Here is a 20,058-nt window from a genome sequence, read left to right as displayed (position 1 = left end):
TATGAAGTTTATGCTTTAAAATGATTGACAATATCACTTCAAGTCATATTTAGTGCGATGAACCTTTTTTAACTATACAGTGAAATTAGAAAATTGTAAATAAATGATTCAATTTTTCATTAATTTTTAAATAATAAATACGAGCAAATTTTAAAAAACAATCCATCTAAATCCACTTTTAATAATCATACATATCAGGCTCGTTAAATTGTATTGTATTAAATATTATAATCAAAGTATAGACAGATATAAATATCGTGAAATTCGTGGGTGGTCAGCTCGGATTACGTCAAGAAACTTATATATATGTTTGTTATGACTGTAGGTCAGATTCATTTCTAAAGATCTTAATTCTTTGCCGCTCCTACTTATCAGTGGTTATATCATATTAATAAAATACCAGGACTCTTTTCATGTCTTAAACAGCCATAAACTTCTGGATATCTATAACCAAACGTACCTTTTGCATCATCTACAAATCTTAAATATTATATTTCTGATAAATTTTACCACCAACTTGTCTATGTATACTACCATCACATAGAACTATTGATTTATTGAAAAATATGCATTAGAAGCAGTGAAATTTTTTTAGAAAAACATGACATTATCCTTTGTAATTCTTTTTTCTTTATATTTCTCGTTACATTCTCTAAACTTCTTTCGAAGTCCCTGCTAAATACCGGCGGGTACACTCAACGTAAAATTGCCGCCAACTCGATTAACAGAGAAGACTCGAGACATCCATTAAACTGAATTATCACTTGCACCATAGTTGTCTCGTAAACGTCTCGATAATTCTTTTTATATTTAAATGAGAATTCACACCTTGTTAAATAAATTGCAATATTTTTCCAATTCAAGTATTTAGCTATGCACAAATCGAGTTATTTACAATCACAAGTAAATAATACGACTCTATCAAAGCTTATAAGCTATAACCGATCAATACATGGCTATTATTTTCGTTGCAAATATGTTTTTTTCCTCAGTCAAATAATAAAGTTACTCCAAAACACCACTCTTTCTATTATCAACAGACTTTAAATACCATCACTAATTAAAACGTTTTATATTTAATTAAATAATTGTTCAATAAAACTTTTCAGCAGTCCATTAAAGACAAAAATAACAGGTAATGTTTTTTCATTAATATATGATTGTAAGTTTAGAGCTGGGTATTGAAAGAGAAATAATAAATGATGATATTTGATGATATTTAAAAATGTTAAGCTTGGCAACAGGGTCGATAAAAAGTTCTCAAGTGCAGAGTCAGCAGGAAAAATGTAGTATGAAGTGAATGAGGGAGAGGGCTATGCGGATGTAACCTTGACCCGAGGGATGAACGACCCAACGGGTGCGCGTGGCATTTCTCCTCATTTCTTCCACTATACCCTTGGCAGAAGGTCCATGAGAGACGAGTGTGACTTTCATTCCAGCAATTCCAGCCCGGTTATTTCTACCCGGCGTCAGCGCTTCCACCCCTACCCTCCTTCATACTACCCTCTTTTACTTCTTTCCCCACCACTCTCACTTTCTGTACAAACTCTCTTTCTCTCTCGTCGAGTTCACCGGTCCGTTTCTCTTCTCTTTTTCATCCACCCCCGGACCACGTTATCACTCTCGGCTACTACTCCATTCGTTGGAGAAAGTGACAAGCGATGTGTATATGTGTGTGTTTGAATTGCAGGGGGAAATATTTTCAAGGCCAGAAAACTATAGAGGAGAAAAAAGAAATGGATAATTCGCAAAATCAAAGGTTTTACGTATATATATTTACTCTAGACATTGTCACGCTTGATTCGAGTACTTTAATTGTTCTCAGTATAATTGGAGGACACATAGGTACCCTTGTGGAGGCTTCTCTTTACCCAAAGAGCATTGACTTGGGCTTACGATGAAACTTTTGCATATTGGATCATCAACTCTCAGGGGCTTTGATGTCAAACGATTCAACTTTTAAAGTGATCTATTAGTCCTCTAGCCCATATGAAAATCTCTTGATAACAATAAAAATATGGTTTGTAATGAAGAATATTGAAATACTTTTATTTCAATTCAATTTCAAAATCTTGGAGTTAAAATTTTACTAAATTTTTGACTACTTCGTTTTTAGAACAGTTTTTTTTATTTATGACAAGAGTTTATTATATGTGAAAATCTTTTTTTTTTCGAAATTTTTGGTGCAAAAATTTTGGGAGAAAATATCATAGAACATGATAGATGATGATGGAAAGTTATTTGAGTTTATTCATTCATTCTGAGAATAAAATGTCACAGCATTTTTATTGGTAGAAACCAAAATGCTTGATGCTTGGGGAAACAATATTTACTAGAAAGACTTTTTTTTTTGATGAAATAAATGTTAAATATGGTTAGGTTATGCTCAATATGATCAATAATGTGTTGATCAAATCATACCTGTTTCAATTAAAATGTTCCCAGTAAATAATATTGACCAGGAAATATTAACAAACACTAGTGTTCACTGAAGACTCTTAAGTTTTTGGTTAGAAAATCTGTTTATACCTAGATGATCATGTTAATATTGAAAGAATTGTGCTGATTATCACGCTAAAATCTAATCGCCATCATGTAATAACTTATCAACCTACTACAATGTTAAAAGCAGTTTTATTGATACAATACATCACTGAACATTCAGTTATTTTTGCTCATTGTCAGAGAATAGTTTCTGGATGTTGTAAAATGATGATATTACTTCCAACATTTTAAGGAAATATAAAACTCCACTTTTCGCTTATGATAATGATGAATATAAATGTAATATAAAAGAGAGAATACATTTTATCTAAGTACTTTAGAGTTATTCCTACAATTTCCAAGTATTTTCAGTTCATTTTTAAGCCTCATGTTGGTTCCAACTTAACAAATTTTTTCCCATTAATTAAATAAGTGAGGAACAATTATAAATGCTCATGAATTATATGTTATGCTATTTTATAACAAATAAACAATAAATAATATATACTTCAATTTAATTTCTTGTGTAAGACAATCACAAACCAGAAAAAAGAAGCTGATCAATTTTCACTCAATTCTGAATTAATGAAGATCATTGACTCAAAATGATTAAGAGAAATATAAAATACTTGAAAAATTGATATCACAAATTAATAAACTATCATATTGATTACAAAAAATTTCACCTTCTAATTGATTTCATCACTTAGTCCAAATTGAATAAAAAATCAATCAACATTTTCTCTTCGTGAGAATTAATATAAATATATATATTTGATTCATTATCTTATCATTATAGTCATGCTAATATAAAAATTGGAGACAGAGAATATTCACCAGAGACCCAAGAACATTACTTTGTTGGATATTTTTGAAAAAGAAAGAAAAAGAGAATACAAAATGAAGTTAGTAAGTCAATGATAAGTTCCTTTGCCCTTTTATCTTGTTTCAATTCATTTTCTCAAACAAGTCATTTTATACTTCAAGACATGCATGCTTTGTTACTTATTCTACTTCCTCAGCTTAATATAATATAAATATTTGCTCGAATGTAAATAATAAGTAGTACACATTAATTTTTAGTCTCTTGTCAGAACTAAGTGTAGGTTTGAAAGACATGAGAAATTGGATGAATTAGGCATGAAGTGGAAGAAGCATTGATCATGCAGCAGACAGAATGTAGCGAAGCAGGTGGGAAGCGGCTCGACCTTGACGATACTTTGTTGTATTTTTTATTTTATTTCTCTTGAGGTCTATATATTACTATTTTATTTTACTTTTTTAGATAAAAATTCTTTGCTATTCTTTTACTTTGAATTCAAGTATAAAAAATTCCTCTATTTAAGTGCCAATTTCATTAGAACTGAAGATTACATTTCTGTCATTCAAACTCACCCATCTTGCAGGAAGGCTGAATTAATTACCAGGAATGTATGCACATGCTTACCTAGAAAAAAAAAAATTATTTTATTTTCATATTATTGAAGGTTTGAGATAAATGGTTATGAGACTGCATTATTTTTCTGATAAACGTATGCACTAGCTTAGTTCGAGACACTCGGCTTGCAGGGGCTCGATCGATTCGCCGAGACTGCAAAAGTTTCTCGTAAAGTGATTACAGCCTTGTGGTTTCCTAGGTAAATGGATACGCAAGTATTTATCCACAAAAATCCACAGGATTAATCGATTTGTTGTGATATCGTTAATTGCATTTTTGGACAAGACAAATTAACGTTATAATCCACTTATCATTTAAAACTGAATACTAATCTCATTAGTTCTAAATGAATTTGCGAAATTTAATTATTTTTTATTTGTATTGTTTTTTGTTGCAAATAATTGTTATTTTAATACAGAAAAAAATTTCATATTTATTTATTATTTTTCACACAGATTGGTAAAAAATTGTTTTTATAAATCTGTTTTTCAATCTTTTTTTTAAGATAAAAAAACGAAAAGTGGTTTTATTATTATTATTATTGTAACCTGAAAATTATGAATTACTATTTTTCAAGCACTCGTTCAAGATGATCCAATCAATACTAACTGAATACCAGTAACTACTCATTAATGACAGGTGTCTCAGCCATGTCATTAAAAATTTGTTGAATTTGATTGGAATTTTTATTTAATAAAAACTTTCAACTGATTCACTTAGTATTACATCACGAAAAAATTTTGGAGTTATCAATTTGTAACAATTGAAATCATTAGAAGCAATGACAGTGACATTAGCAAAAACACTTTTATTAATTTAAACAATATTTAAATGATACTGTCATTTTTAAATTATTCATAAAACAGACAAACATGAGAACGAATAACAGAAAATAGTTTTAAATATTATTCTAACAGATTTTAATGTTTAAAAAAAATTCGTGTAAATTAAAATAATGCACATTGAGTGTATTTCATGTTGATTCTTCAGGAATTAATCAGTAGATATACACTGTTTTTTAGTGATTATTACACATTTTGAGGTGTGTTAAATTCCATGACTTGTTATTAAAAATTTAGTATTAAACACACTTTATGTGAGTAATTTCAACACACTCTGCAAACTTTTAAATGTAAAATAAATTGATCTTCAGTGAAACAAAAGTTTACTGAAAATTTATGTTTTAACTGATACATTTGAAGAGAATGGTTCTCTTTTAAGTCAATCATTAATAAATATTATCATAGAATAAAAAAAAAATTTAGTTTAAAAGTTTTCGTGGAAAACGGTTAAATAAAAACACAAATATTAATTCAAAAATATTAAAAATAACCCAAAGAAACTCTTTGTGATGATGAGCAAATATTCTTGACCCTGTTAGATTGATTGCCAAGAGTTTCTTCAAACTCTTGAGCAAAACGTTCAAAATGCACTTATAATTGTCAATATTCGTATGTACATCCAAACATGCTGAAAGTGCTTTTATATTTCCGTGGAAAGTATTAGTCCAGTCTCAAAAGTCCTCTAATATATATATTTATTTTTTATTCTTTTTCGAAAAAGTACAACAAGCACATCATCGTCGAGTTACTGCAAATAATAAACAAAAGACATATGGAATGAGGCAAAAAATAAGTAGTCTCGGGTGTGGCCTCGCTTCTAGTGACGTCGAGACACTGCAGCATCATTGCGAAAGCGACTGAGGGACATGCGAGTGAGGAGGAACGAAGTGAGGAATATAAAAGAGAAGAAGGATAGAAAAACGGACCCGGGTTCCAGGAAAACGAAAGCGGAGCCCGCGGTCAAATTATTTATGGCGATGCAAAATTAAGAGTCTCGTTCCGTTTGAGGAGGGCGCGATCAGCCGCATGACGACGCCGATTTTCGTCCTTGGTCCAACTGTGTGTATCCACAGTCGTTCACTCTATCGTTAGGCCTCTCAAATCCCCGCCATTTAGAACCCGAGAATGAACGCAAGTATTGGTAGATGTTGATCCTATGACGCAAGAATAAGAGAGAACGGTTGTTAAAGGATTTAGTCGATGATCAGAAAAATATATTTTTAATCATCAATTATATCTTGAAATATACATATTTAATTTACGAAAAGTTTTTAATGAATCGTCATAAAATTTATTGTTTAGCAAATTGATCGATTGATCGAGATTGGCTGCTAATTGACTAGATCTTCTTCTTCTCACGTTTGATAACTTAGCAACGGAAATTGAAGAGATTTCTTTCGAGACCGCACAAGTGACTGATTCAAACACAAGTAGTGTGTTTTTTCTCGGAATTAAATTCCGATTCTGATGGCATTGAATAAGGCAAATTTTACCGATACTCTCGAGGAGGGTCTATCGTGTCGTAAATCGATCGGACAATAAGATACGGAGCTAAAGGGCGACGAAGACGACGCTCAAGGAGCTAGAGAGATTGTAGGTAGTCTTTTACTTGCTCCACACTACCACCTTCTTTCCCATACACTCCGGGGAACCCTCCCAGAGTTCTTCCTCTACCCTTCTCTTCGCCAGAGGCGGAAAGTAATCAATACTTTAGGATAGTGCGTGGGCGAAGTCTCGTTGTAGGTCGCTTGATCTACTGAGATTCCGAGCGAATTTCAAATTTATCCGAAAATTATTTCTTTCATTTATATTTATTTATTTCTTGATTTATTTTTTTTTTCTTTTTAGTACGACAAACATCCTTATGAGAACTTAAAATGATAACACAAGTGATCTTTTGTTTTTATTATGATTGGACCACTTAGCGATGTTGTATAGGTACAAATGAACGTAAATGGAATGGAAGAAAAGAAGTACATAAGTACTTTAGTGAAGAGAAAGATAAGATGTCGCGAAATATCCGCGACACTCTAATTGCCGCGAGAAGCATGAGTGTTCGCAAGAGAATGAAGAAAGAACCGCCTACGTACTTGAGCAATCGAGGGGCGCGTAATTGGCCCACCAGGCACCTCCAATGTGAGCTACATGGAGAGGCCTAAAAGAGAAAAAAGGGTTGAATCTCCTGCTTTTGACGAATTTTCCTGTGATGGAAACAAGGGTTGCGGAATTATTTTTTACGATTGAGTACTCTATGTGAATCTTTTGATATTAAATTTTACAAAATTTAACTAATTTTATTATGTTGGATCATCTAGAGAAATAATATCCTCCTCGCAATATTCCTTTTAACAAAAATAAAAATCAATTCACTTTCAGGAAATGATTTTGAATCAAACTCTACTTGTTTCTGAAGAGTTAATATTAATCAATTAAATAGGTTGAATTTGTTGCTAAAATTTAAATGCAAAAATTATTATGCAGCACAGTGAGCAAGATCTTATTTGTAAAAATGGACTCTTACTTCAGAGTACAATCAACATTCTTTAGTTTCAGAATCCTAAATTTTACTATGACTCATATGAGTTTCTAATCAAGAAATAATCATAAATAGTTGTTGCAAGTATTTTCTCACATTCTAAATGCATTGTATATTGGTAGTTGAGAGAAATTTTTTATTAGGTTCAATTGTAATTAAAAAAAAGTAGCATACATTTGATGTGACTCATCCAAACCGTTTTTTTCTTTCATTATAAGTAAAATAACCTTTGTTGTGACTTGAGTTTTTACGCAATCAACTATTTTACTCATAAAAAATACCACTTTTATTTATTAAAAATGGAAATTCATTTATTACACCTAATAGGTTAAATACTTCTTTAGTAGGAATTAAGGATAGCCCACTGCTGATCCAGTTTTCCTTACCAATGATTTGATATGCAGGGTAAGTAACTTGTCTATTGTTTCAATATTGTATTTTATAATAAAGTAAAGTATGATTAAATGTCAATGTTTAATGTACTAAGCTGAACCTAAACTTGGTCTAGTTGTTAGACATTGATAAAACTAACTTTTCATGTAGGACATTCTTGGCATGGTGTATGATCCAGCCATATTCCATGACTAGACTACCATGGATTAGATAACCATGTTGATGATAGTCAAGTCGTAGAATATATCTGGAAGGTAACACCATACTGGAAATATCCTGTGATAACTCATCATCCAGTTGGGTAATTTTTAATTTTCAATTAATTTATTTTTGAATCGTTAGCATTAGAAGTATAAAAGCTAATCCAAATATTGATAAATTTTTAGCACTGAAATTGAGAGAAGCTCCATATTTAATTAATCATCGATATGAGTTCTAGATGTTAATGCATAGATTCTACCTTTAACTTTATTATTCTTAAATGTTGCTGATGCTTCTTATGAGGTACAATTACTATGCTCTGTCACTACGGCACAATATTTTTTAAGAAAACATTTTTCAGCATTTATAAAAATCTACCTTTCTTGTTAACATGACACATCAGTTTCCTATAATGACTCCAATCATTGAAACGTGTTATTAGAGTTGAGCTTGCAGAGACAATCAATGAAAAATTTCAAGCATAGCAAAAACCAAGTAGTCTTTTTCCTGAGTTAGCAAAAAAATGTTCTTGGAATGAAAATCTAGACACGCCAAGCATGTCTGAAAAGAATAACAATCTCACAATTACACATGTAATCATTTAATTAAATAAGCAAAGACTATAAAATAATTATAATAATTACGAAAGACGAAAGGAAAGCAAATTAAAGAAATTAATTGACTCAACGAACCCTATCAAATTATTGTGTCAATTTTTAAACGACTCGTTGACTTATTTTAATCCGATTTTGCTTCATTCAGAGCTTAAGAATGAGGAAGTTGATCCAGATGAAATGATAACAATATTGATCTTAAAATTATTATATTCATTAATTATTAATAATAATTAATTCAAATAATTTCTAAGAGAAATAAAATAATTAAGAACTTCATAAATTGAGTGATTCAGTAATTAAACACAATAAAGCTACTTAATAATTCGTGATGTACCTATACTACAAGCTCTGTATGCTAATCAAGTCAGTATCAAACCAGTTTACATAATGGCGGTGTGTATGATGATACGAGTCGCCATTTGTACGCATGAAATTTACCCTTCTAAAAAAATAACAAATCATTAAAAATCATTATAAATAATACTCAAAACAACTGTCAATAAAACAAAAGTTTTTTAATTAAAAAATTTTTTATCTCCACATCACTTTAATGTCAGACTTAAAGTTTAAATCTGCCAATTATACTTGCTAATCTTTAAGCTAAAAATTCCAATGAATGAGGGAAAGATTTAAAGTTGATACTCGAATGATTGTAAGCTAGGGGTGGTTAAAATTGAAGTTTCGTTAATTCTCAAAATACTCCATTCCGAAAATTGACGAGTTTGCCAATTGAGGATCAAGGAAGTATCTGTTGAAATGAACCTAAAGTTCTTGCTGAAGATATATATTTGCAGGTAGGTTTATATAAAAAAGGAGAAAAGAGAGTTAGTCGGGCTTGAATAATACTCTTTTAAGGTTGAAGTAAATCCATGGACCTCTAGAGATCCTTTTCTGCCTTGAACAACACGATGCAAACATTCAGGTAGTCAATTTGGTCATGAGAAACATTAAGACATATAAATGATGTGGGTGAAAGAGTAACGCGTTTATATATTTTTGTACGGATAAAAAAGGATTGGATATATGTGTAGTGAAGGTAAACTCGATGACTTGAAGAGGTTCTTCTAAGAAATTGGTCAAATTCGGTGCTTATACAAAAGACCGTGTGACTAGTGGTTCAAAGTTATTCTGTTTGCATATTACCTGACTTGAAGTTTTCCAAAATTAACATCTTTAGTCTTCGTTTTGTTTATTCATTTTTTTCTATAAACATTTCATTAGAATTCTTTTTTTTTTATTTTTCCAAGTGTCTTAATGGATTTCCTCATTGTCTGCTATTTTTTTGGTCGTTACTTTGCCGGATGTCAAAAAAAAGTGAAGCTGTTGATTTTACCGGCACTGCGGGGGCGAAACGTAGTCTTTAGCCAAAAGATAGAGCCACGAACCATTTTACACATGGTCGAATATCAGAATGAAAAGATATGTTTATATTAGAATTCATTGATTGGATGCGTCACTTGTTTTGAACCACTTTGTGCCAGTTAATTTGATAAAATAATAAATAAATCAATGATACAAATGTAAAATAAACATACACAAATCATTCTTAAAAAATAATCATATGAGTTATTATTTACGATTAATTACATACGTAAAATGTTTGTGAGAAATATTTTTTGTCTTTTTCCAACGAATCGTCATCTTGACCTTTCTCCTAGGTTCATAGTGACCTCGTATGGAGGTTCATGAGTAGCTTAAAAAGAATAGAAATTCCTTTCATAACATCAACTATCAGATCACTAAATCCGGCTGTAAATTATTTTCATTTTTTCTACCGCATTTCTGACCTTTCTCTCCTCTTCAAAGACAAAAGATATAATAGAATTTTTGAGTTGAAAAATTAGATTATGGTGAAATAAAGATCATCATGACCTCGAATTGTGATCAACTAACCGCACGGTCGCCATTAATGCCGGGCCAATGGATAGCACTTCCGAGAATTTCATCCACATTCGAATTCGTCTCGTGTTCATCGCTTTAGGCAGCTCGTCATGCCTACGCTATTATTCTTGAACTACACAAAAAATGATAGTCGTTGCAGTATTTTTCAAAATGTATATCTTTCACGCGTGAAAGGAAGAAGCATAAATAAATTAACTAAACCAAAGAAAAATCAATGGCTTTTAAATATCATATGGTCAATATTGCCAGAAAACTTACGTCATATTTCTAAAAAAATTTCAAACAGACAATGGGTCTAAAGATGTTTGGAGCACTGATAGAAAGATTTATTCAAGATGAATAAATATATTAGAAATGTTTTCCAGCGTTTGTTTGATGCAAACACAAATGTATAAGATATGTGATCTGTGGCTCCAAAAATGGTGTCATTAATAATGTACTCATTATTTTATCATGTGTATTCTTCTAACTTATCCCTTTCATCCAATTACAGCATTTTGGTATAGAAATGAAATGTTTTAGCTATTAATAAATCACTCATTTGAGTTGTATAAATCTACTCGAATAATAATAATTGCTTGACTATTAATAAATATTTACTTCATCTTTTGATTAAGTAAGACATTTATTAATTACTAATTATTCATATTGTAAACAAATCCTTTAAACATTGAGGAAAATGCTGACTGTAATTGTTTAATTAAACATAAAATACACAAAGGAAATAATTTACATTACAAGCATTGGAAGTATTAATGATGATAAACTGGTCATTGATAAATTGACAATTGTTTCTGTACTCAATTAAATTGGTATTACGAAGGAAATATTTCTTACATTTTATTAAACCTTGAAATTTACGGATTGTCAAACAAGTTTATCTTTAAATGTAATAGTATATCGTGTGATAGAATATGTACGGCACAGTTTCGTGTTAAGAGATTGGTTCCCACAGCGATAGAATCAAGTGGTTGCTGCGGCCTCGAAGTGACGTGAAAAATCATGAGAGCATAGAGCGCAGATAAAAATTAGTGTGAGTGCGTGGGTCTAATTTTTGACTATCTAATGTTTTTAGAAAAGTGCGTACATCCGGAAAACGGACGCACGCACTGACACGCATACAGCAGTGACGCGCACGCTACTACGGGAAGCTTGAATAGAATGTTCTAGGAGTCGTCTAGATATTGAATAACATCTTCAACTGCCAAATATTCCAATACTTCGATAACGATACATTTTCGAGTTATTAGCAACTCTCTAACAAGTCAAAAAATTCTCAAAGAATAATTCCTTCAAATGTCTTAGTAACTTAACGTAATATGTACTAGCATCTGTTCAATTGATATGGTAAATAGTTGACGATTATTTCGGAGTCTATTTTGTAGAGTTGTTAAAAATTTGCTTTTTATTATATCGTATTTTTGAGCAGGTATGATTAGTACTTGAAATGTAATCAACATGAAGACGTTAATAAAATAATGGATATTGATATGAGGATGACAAAACCTAAGAATAAATTCATAAAAAGACATAGAACTTTGTTGTCTCTTTAGTAATATATAATTATAATTGATTGGAGCAATAAAAATAGTGAGATTGTTAAATTTTACTCCAAAAAGAGGAGGTAAAAATAATTTGAAAATGATATGATAGTAAAGAAAAAATTAATTTTTTTTATTTTAATTATCACCAGGATAAAAAGAAAATATTAAAAATGTAAATTTTATCATAACCTACACTGCAAATCCAAGATTTTTTAAGTATATTAAAATAACTTACATAAAGTGTGTTGAATATTTAATTTCCATAAACAAATTATCGAATTTAACACACTCTAAAATGAATAAAAAGTGACTACAAAATGCAATAGTTGGTATATAGAGTTTTAACATTCAATACACTTAATGTGCGTTTTTTTAATTGACTACAATTTACAGTGTACATTGTGATGATTAATATTTTCTTTAAAATATCATGTCACTTTGTGATACACATTCAATTTCTTTGAAAAATAGAAGGGACTATTAAATATTTGAGTACAAAGTCTGACAATGTTTACATTAATTCAATGAATTTAATTCCACGTGAAATTACCCTAATTAGTATATAAAATTGTCTTTAGGTTTTTTTATGCATCATCAAAAACTAATCCATTGAATAATGAGATTTTCTTGGAAAAAATGACACCTGGCCTTTTAGTTCCAACAGCTTGAATTTTTTTGAAGATTTAAAATTCAAAGAAATGACTACAAGAGCTACTTCAAAATATATATCGACGTTTAAAAGGAAAATTTATCGATTCAAGGTGACTTAAAATGAAGAAACGTAATGACTTATACTCTTAAATGTTTTACGTAATATGTTCAATGATATGATATATTTTATTTAATTAACATGCCTTTCGGTAAAACACAAAGCCCTTAAAAAGTTTCAAATTTTCCGTTATTTACCCAGAATTAGACATCACAACAGACGACTACATAATACTATTTCGAGCGACCATGCGGCTCACGCATGTTTGAGGCCACCCGTATTAAAATGACGTTATATAGTTACCACCATCACCTTCTATACGACTGAGTCATATTTACTTACAGTGCGCAAGCTGACTCTCGACTTGACGCCTCATTTCTTTCAAAAATCGAGAGTCAATCTCTCACACGTGCCGCGGGAACATATTCTCATTATCATTTTATTTTTCTCTGCATTTGATATTCCATAAAAAGAGAAAAGATAAAAGAAGCCAGAAATAAAAACTGGCGCCAAATATGCTCGACATGCATCTGAAAGCGAAACGTTAATTTTTTTTTTCACTTACCAAGTTTTATTTCGTTATGTGTTAATGTAAACCAAACAAAATGACAATGAAAAAAATTCCATCTGGTTATTAATAAGTAATTTATAATAGTCAAGCTGGTACGTAAACGATTGTTCATGTTTAATATATAATATCTTATCATAACGTTTATATACTGTGTGTATTTGGTTAGACGAAATAATAATCTATTAAATAGACAAACGAGCTGAATTGCGATTATCGATAAATTGTTTGAATAACATTTGTGATAAAAAACTTACTGAGGAATAATTATATCGAAAAATTGGCGCCAAAAAAGTAAATATGAGACAAATTAAAGTCCCATGTTTATATATTTAGTCAATGATAAGAAAATAATTGATTAGCATTCAATTGAAATTACCTTGCGGTTTCACCATTTTTTTCTTCGATATCCAAACGTTCCATTTCCTTCTGCAACATTCCACCCTCGCTGAATTTATCCAAAGACATTTTCGAAGTGACGTATACGTTTTTTCTTTTACGAAAAGAAATTCACAAATAAACGAAAGAACAAAAAAACTGGCCTTTTTTTACTCGTATTTACAAGAACTAGCTTGTGTCCGAGTTCAACTATAATTTATATATTTATATATATATATTTATTATAATAATAATTATTATAATACATATATAATATCCATATATTTATATATATATTTATCTATTTTTATCTTAGTCTCTCTCTTTCTTTCTTCCACTCTTTCACTTTTTTTTCTTCACTCTCTTTTCCTATTTTAATATATTCCTTATAAGTTTTAAAAGGAGCTTGAATTTTCGTTAACTGGAGCTAACGACTGATGAGGTAGACTCAAACACTGGCACACACTAGTTATTAGATTATTCCGTGTAGTTCTCGAATGACACAGAGTCCAACGAGAATAAAATATAGCGTTGATGATGAAAAATATATGTATATATATATATAATTTTTTTATATATAAATATATATAATCACGAACTTAAGAACGATAAATTGTACACGACAATACACCACTAGCAACACACTCTTCACGCGGGTTTAGCAACCGGCGACAGTTGTTACGAGAATGGTAGCGTCCTCACTCCTCCTTCTTTGCCCCTCTCCAGCTCTTTGAAATTGTGTATCCCGACCGCGTGCAGTCCCTTTTCCTTCCCTTCAGCCTCCCTCACCCTTCCCCTTCCTTGTTCGCGCGCTTCTTTCTTTTCCTCTCTATCTCTCTTGCGCTCTCTTTTTCTTTGCACCTTTCCACACTGCCTAGATGCACACGATTTATATCAATCGCGTGCTATTATTGCCGAAAAGTAGTCAATTATGATTTTTTTTTTCTCAAGCTGTTTAGTTATCCGCTAAGAGGTTCAGCAATGCATCAAGATTGCTAATTACTTTTTTTTAAAGCAGGTGAGCAAGAGGCATATATGTACACTTTATTGGATTTCTTTTAGCTCTGGCAATGTGACGTAGTGTTGAGACAGTGGCACGGTTGTAATCGTTATCTCTGAGGAAGTTTCAAGTGCAGAGACTGGCGTCCAATATGATGAGAGTAGTGTAATGCAGTTGTAATAGTAGATGATTAAAGAGGGACTGCTTTTAAAGATCTTCCAGATACTGAGTAAAATGACAACTACGCTTTGGATGTAGCAAACACTGACGCACTTTGACACGCAACAAGGAGGGATGAAGAATAAGGAAACAGAGAATTGTGAGGCGCCGCGGTAGAAGCCGGGCGCGTGCCAAAGTCAAAGAGTTCTTGCTCTAGTTGTTTTATGCTACAATATAAGCAGTTGTTATTTAATGAGCGATGTAAGTGTGATGATGTGCTGGCAAGATGAATCCGGAAGTCCTGGTTTATTAAGAAGAATGAGGATAAAAGACGTTGATGTCTTGTCCTGATGTATTTTAGTTGTATATCAACTCCCACCCACTTCTGCCACCCGGAAACTAAAAGATATGCAACTGAATAAGAATAGAATACTGTGAATTTTGAAAGAATGTCCGAGACCGAAAAAACGGAGGTGGCGGTAAGCTGCACGCGCGCGTCGCGTATTTTCTCCTGTACGATACTGGCCAAAACGTGAATTGCCTGCTCCTCGGATTTCGGGATACGCGCGTCACGTACATGCACGCGTGCGTACTGTCGGGGCGGTGGCGGCGGTGGTGGTGGTAGCCAGTGTTGAAAATCGTAACGTCGTTGGGTTTAACTGAAGCAGATGGTAATGTTGGTGATGTTTGTGAAGCTGATCCGATGAGTCGCGGGCGGTGCACAGCCGTGTGAAAACAGCAGCGTGCTAAGTGTCAGAATATTGCCAGGATATCTATGCGAGAAAGCGCGGTACACTGATATTATTTTTATAATCGTGTGTGCGGCATAGTCGCGCGGGGTGTTTTAGGCCGCGCCCAGCCTACCCCCACGCTCTAGTCCATCTATCCCCTCTGCATCAACCCAGATGGGGCGCGCGGTGAGCCGTAACTTATCCCCACTTTCTAAATGCGCCCCTGGTACCCGCGAATTCTCCCCCCGTCCCCACTTAGCTGTCCCCGGCGCCCGGGAGACTTCCTACCCCACCCCGTCCCACGCGTGCGTTCTCTCGACCCACAGGCGACCGCGCGAATTGGAAAATGCCTACGTCATCGAGCCGGTAAGCGCCGGAGACATCTGGCGGATGCCGGTAAACAACTCTTCCAAGTTCTTTTCACCCCGAACCCCTCATCCCAACAACTGAGGAGCGAAACGTAACGCGGACTTCCCACTACCGCCAAGGTCAAACCCCACTCTCTTCTCACGTGGATACTTTTGTCTCTCTTCTTCGCGTATTTACCTTCACTCTGTCTCACTCGCACTAAAAGACCCGCCACTATGACGAGCAAGATCGATGCTCCAAAATCGAGCGCAACACAAAAAAATATCCACGAATGAAACATCGTGACACATTGCCGCACGAATTTCGTTGTTTGTGCACTTTTATATACTATATACGATTATTCCATCACATCAATGATCGCCTTTATATTCTTTTCAACTGTTTAGCTTTTATTCCTGTAATATCAATTGCATGGAAGAAATTTTTCCACAAAACGGTCCATTCAATAAATTGACATTTGACTTTAAAATGTATGTATATTCATAGTCATAAATCAATGCTTAACATACAAAAAAAAAATGTAACTAATCTTATGAAATTGAATTTATCGATTAATTTTGTAAGCTGTAATAGAAGAATGTGTGGCGTGCTAAAAGATATTTGTATGATTTTTTATTCGTTTGAATTTTATGTTGAAAAAAGATTGCTAGATGAATAGAAGAATAATGGAGACTTTGGAAGTGTTTAAACACGAATTATTATCTTGTTAGAACAGTTGGAGTAGAACAAGTTTTGAAATTGGAGTAGATCATCTCTTAAAAACGAATAGTTCAATGTTTATGAAGGTTAAAAAAAAACAAACTTAAAAATTCTCGAGTGCTGCGATCTCGGTTCTCTATCCAAGTTATCCTCAGGCGCCGGTCCCACAATTTTAAGCGCTAGGATATACTTCCTTCCGAGAATTCTCTCTCCAGGTCAAATGCGCGGCGACGCCCTTTCAAATTCGCCCGCTGATCATCTAGTAAACGAGATACAACTGAGGTGGTCAAATATTTTTATTTGATAGCGGAATGTTTTTTATTATTATTATTATTATTACTATTATTATTATTCTTATTCATACCGTTATTATAAAATTCGAAAGCTTCTGAGCGATATTCTCACGCTTAAATTCTCAATATTACTCTTCCGGTTGAGCATAAATTCTTCAGCAAACCTGATTTGGCAATGAAATTCAAATAAACTCGCATCGAAGACGACCAAGTAATTGACCAACCAGCAGCGAATTCTTTTTTCTTGTTTTAAAAATTTTTTTTCTTTTTTTTTTATGACATGTTAATTATTTATAGTTAATTACACTTCAAGTTAAACTCAAAATAATTGTAGGTTTCTCAAAATTCTTTTCGCATTACTCCTATAGGCCTTTCTATGCATGAATGAAGGCCGTTTCCGTTATAAAATCTTTTTGTTTGAACAGGTAGAAGATTTTAAATTTTCTTCTTGGTATTCTAATAAAGAAAGATTTGAATTTACATTGAAAAAAAATAATATTCGTTAAAAAAAAAATGAATTTTTGTCAATAGACGTGATGATTTTTTTAAAACTTTCACGCTAAACAGAGCATTTGGAAAATTCATACAAAAGAAGAAAGAGAAATTTTTCCACGGATTTGATTCATATAAGCATTTTACCATATTTATCTCTCAAGTATAATCGAGGTCTGGCATTAAAAAAACATGTCTTAAGTGTTAATAAACAGATTTCGGCTTCCTTTAAGGATGAATATTCATAATCTGAAGAAATGCTACTTCTAAGAAGAATTTCCATTTTTTTCATTATTTTTAATAAAGTCATTTCTGGAAAAATGTTAAACTTTTGGTAATTTTTATAACAAAAATTTAATCACGTTAATATAAAACGGTCTATAAATTATATCAAGCTGTAGAATGTATAATAAAATAAAAAAACAACAGATTGATAGACAGAAAGGTCGAGTGTTCAACTTAATTTCAAGTTAAATAACAAGCTATCAAAAAAAATATTTTATTTTAGGTACATTAACATCAGTCACCTCAAGTATATATTTTTTTAGGTAATTCAACATTCACCGTATTTTTATGGTTTCATTAATTAATCATAAACAGACAAATTTATTTTATTATCGTGATGTAATAAAAGAATGGAATATTTTTAATTGCTCCTTCTTGAAAAAATTTTTATGTCTATGTATTGACATGTAGCTTGATAGCGTAATTGGTGAAATAATTAATGTAATTGCAAAATATTGGAATAAAAAATATAAATAGTGAATTATGTTTATTGTTTAGTGGTGAATTTAGAGAATAGTGAAAATATTGATGTGGAAAATGAAGCATGAAGTTGTGATTATTGTAATTGGTTGCTATGAAGTGACTCAAGTTATTCTAGGAAAGAATTGAATTAATTAAGTTCTTTAATAAACTCATAGTTGATTTTTATGTCATTTTATAATTATTAGATAAAAATTATTTATCATTAAATATTAATAACAATTAATTCAATTAAAAATCTTACTCAATTTTTGATTATTCAAACAATTTTATAGCTAATTATTTAGATAAATAAAATTCATAATAAAATTAAATTTTGTACTGTTTTTGAAGTAAAATATTTAATAGAATATTTGAAATATGTGAAACCAGCATATATAATTAATACTGAATTTATTTATTTATGAGTATATGATTTATAAATTAAATTATAAATGATAAACTATTAAATAACGTAACAGATTTTGTTAAAATATATTCTAACATTTTCAATACTTTTTTCCTCCTTACTCTTCTCACATGTATTTATCTTAATCCAAACGGTTTCCAGTAGAAATAAAAATTTTTTTAAAGTGTGACACTATGTTTATTATTAACTACTTTTGGCACCACATTGATCCCATAATTTTCTTTTTTTTCTTCATCCTAATCATTATCATCAGACAGAGAAAACCCTGATCTGCATTCCGTACCCTAAACAGAATTTAAACTTGGTACCCTAGCTTGCCTAACCACTGATACCTATTTCTAAATTTAATCAAGAATTTTCTCAGAATTATAGATCAGACTGAAGAGATAACAGTCATAACTCAGCATTACATTAACCAAAACACAAAAAAAAAAAATTTCATGATAGATTTTTTTTTTCTTGAGAAAAATTTTTTTATATTTTTATATAATTATTTTCACCTTGAGTATGTGTTCCTCAAGTTCATTATATTTGTCTCTAAATTTTTCTCTATTTACTGCTGTTATTTGTTATGATACTAAAATAAATTTATTTATGATTAATATTTTTATCAGTCAAAAATAAATATTTTTTTTACTAATCTTAGCCATGAGATTATTATCAACTGTTGAAACAGGGATTTTATGAATATTTATCAACCATTTTCATAAAAAAGAAAAAATGATTATTAATGAATTCATGGTAATTTTCTATCACACATATCCACCACAAATATTACATTTGGTTTCATTCAATATTCATGTGTAATATTTACTAATTATTCACTAAACAACAACTAAATTCAATCCAACAATACTCAATCATGTTGAATTATGATAATTTCAAAAATATCATAAAAATTAAAAAAGGGAAATCTATGTGAGCACATGTGAATACTTCAATGTAATGAGAAGTTGGAGAGTTGTTATAAAAACATATTGATTGATAAAAATGATGTTAAAAATAATTCAAAATACAGTAGACTAGTTTGTATGATTAGCAAATAAAAAGGATAGATGTAGAGTTAAATATAGGAAGCAAAGTTGAATTGTTTTATTATTAAATATATATTTTATTAGAAGTCTGTGATGGTAATAACACAAAAAAATTCTTATTATTAACTTGAAAAAATTCCTTTAGTTTATTATATTTTCAGAAGTATTCTGTCAACTTTCATCAATAAGGAAGTCCTGTGATAGATTCAATTTATTGCAAATCTAAATTCCATTTTCAATGTACTAGGAATAAATTGAATAAAATATTAGGAGATATTGAATCAAGTAATATTTTTTTTGCTATTATAAATAAACTTTTACTGTAAATAATAATAATGAAAGCTAGAAGTGATTTAACGAAATGACAATTTATGGTTGAAATTCATAGTAAGTTGTATTATTGAAGTAACAGGGGATGCACCTAGGGGTTCTTCTCAATGAAACACCTGAACTGTTGAGTCTTCCAGTATAATGGCAAAATTATGGTTACAAATA

The 20,058-nt window shown here is 31.2% G+C and overlaps 1 protein-coding gene across 4 annotated transcripts in view; it reads right to left on the bottom strand.

Moving 5' to 3' along the window:
• Positions 1-20,058, bottom strand: part of Imp (IGF-II mRNA-binding protein) — an 81,360-nt gene that overhangs the window by 20,137 nt on the left and 41,165 nt on the right. For 2 of the 4 annotated variants that reach the window (XM_035091907.1, XM_035091908.1), the window contains exon 1: positions 13,614-15,283. The exons of the other annotated variants lie outside the window; for them this stretch is intronic. In XM_035091907.1, coding sequence (XP_034947798.1) covers positions 13,614-13,702 — 89 coding nt within the window. In that variant the 5' untranslated portion in view covers positions 13,703-15,283. Of the gene's footprint in view, positions 1-13,613; positions 15,284-20,058 lie in introns of those variants that run through there. 4 annotated transcript variants of the gene reach the window in all.

This window comes from Chelonus insularis, unplaced genomic scaffold (assembly GCF_013357705.1).
Source record: "Chelonus insularis isolate UGA/USDA-ARS -01 unplaced genomic scaffold, ASM1335770v1 contig_89_pilon, whole genome shotgun sequence".
Classification (NCBI taxonomy): domain Eukaryota; kingdom Metazoa; phylum Arthropoda; class Insecta; order Hymenoptera; family Braconidae; genus Chelonus; species Chelonus insularis.
Note: the sequence above shows the minus strand (reverse complement) of the source record. Positions and strands in the feature narration are given on the sequence as shown.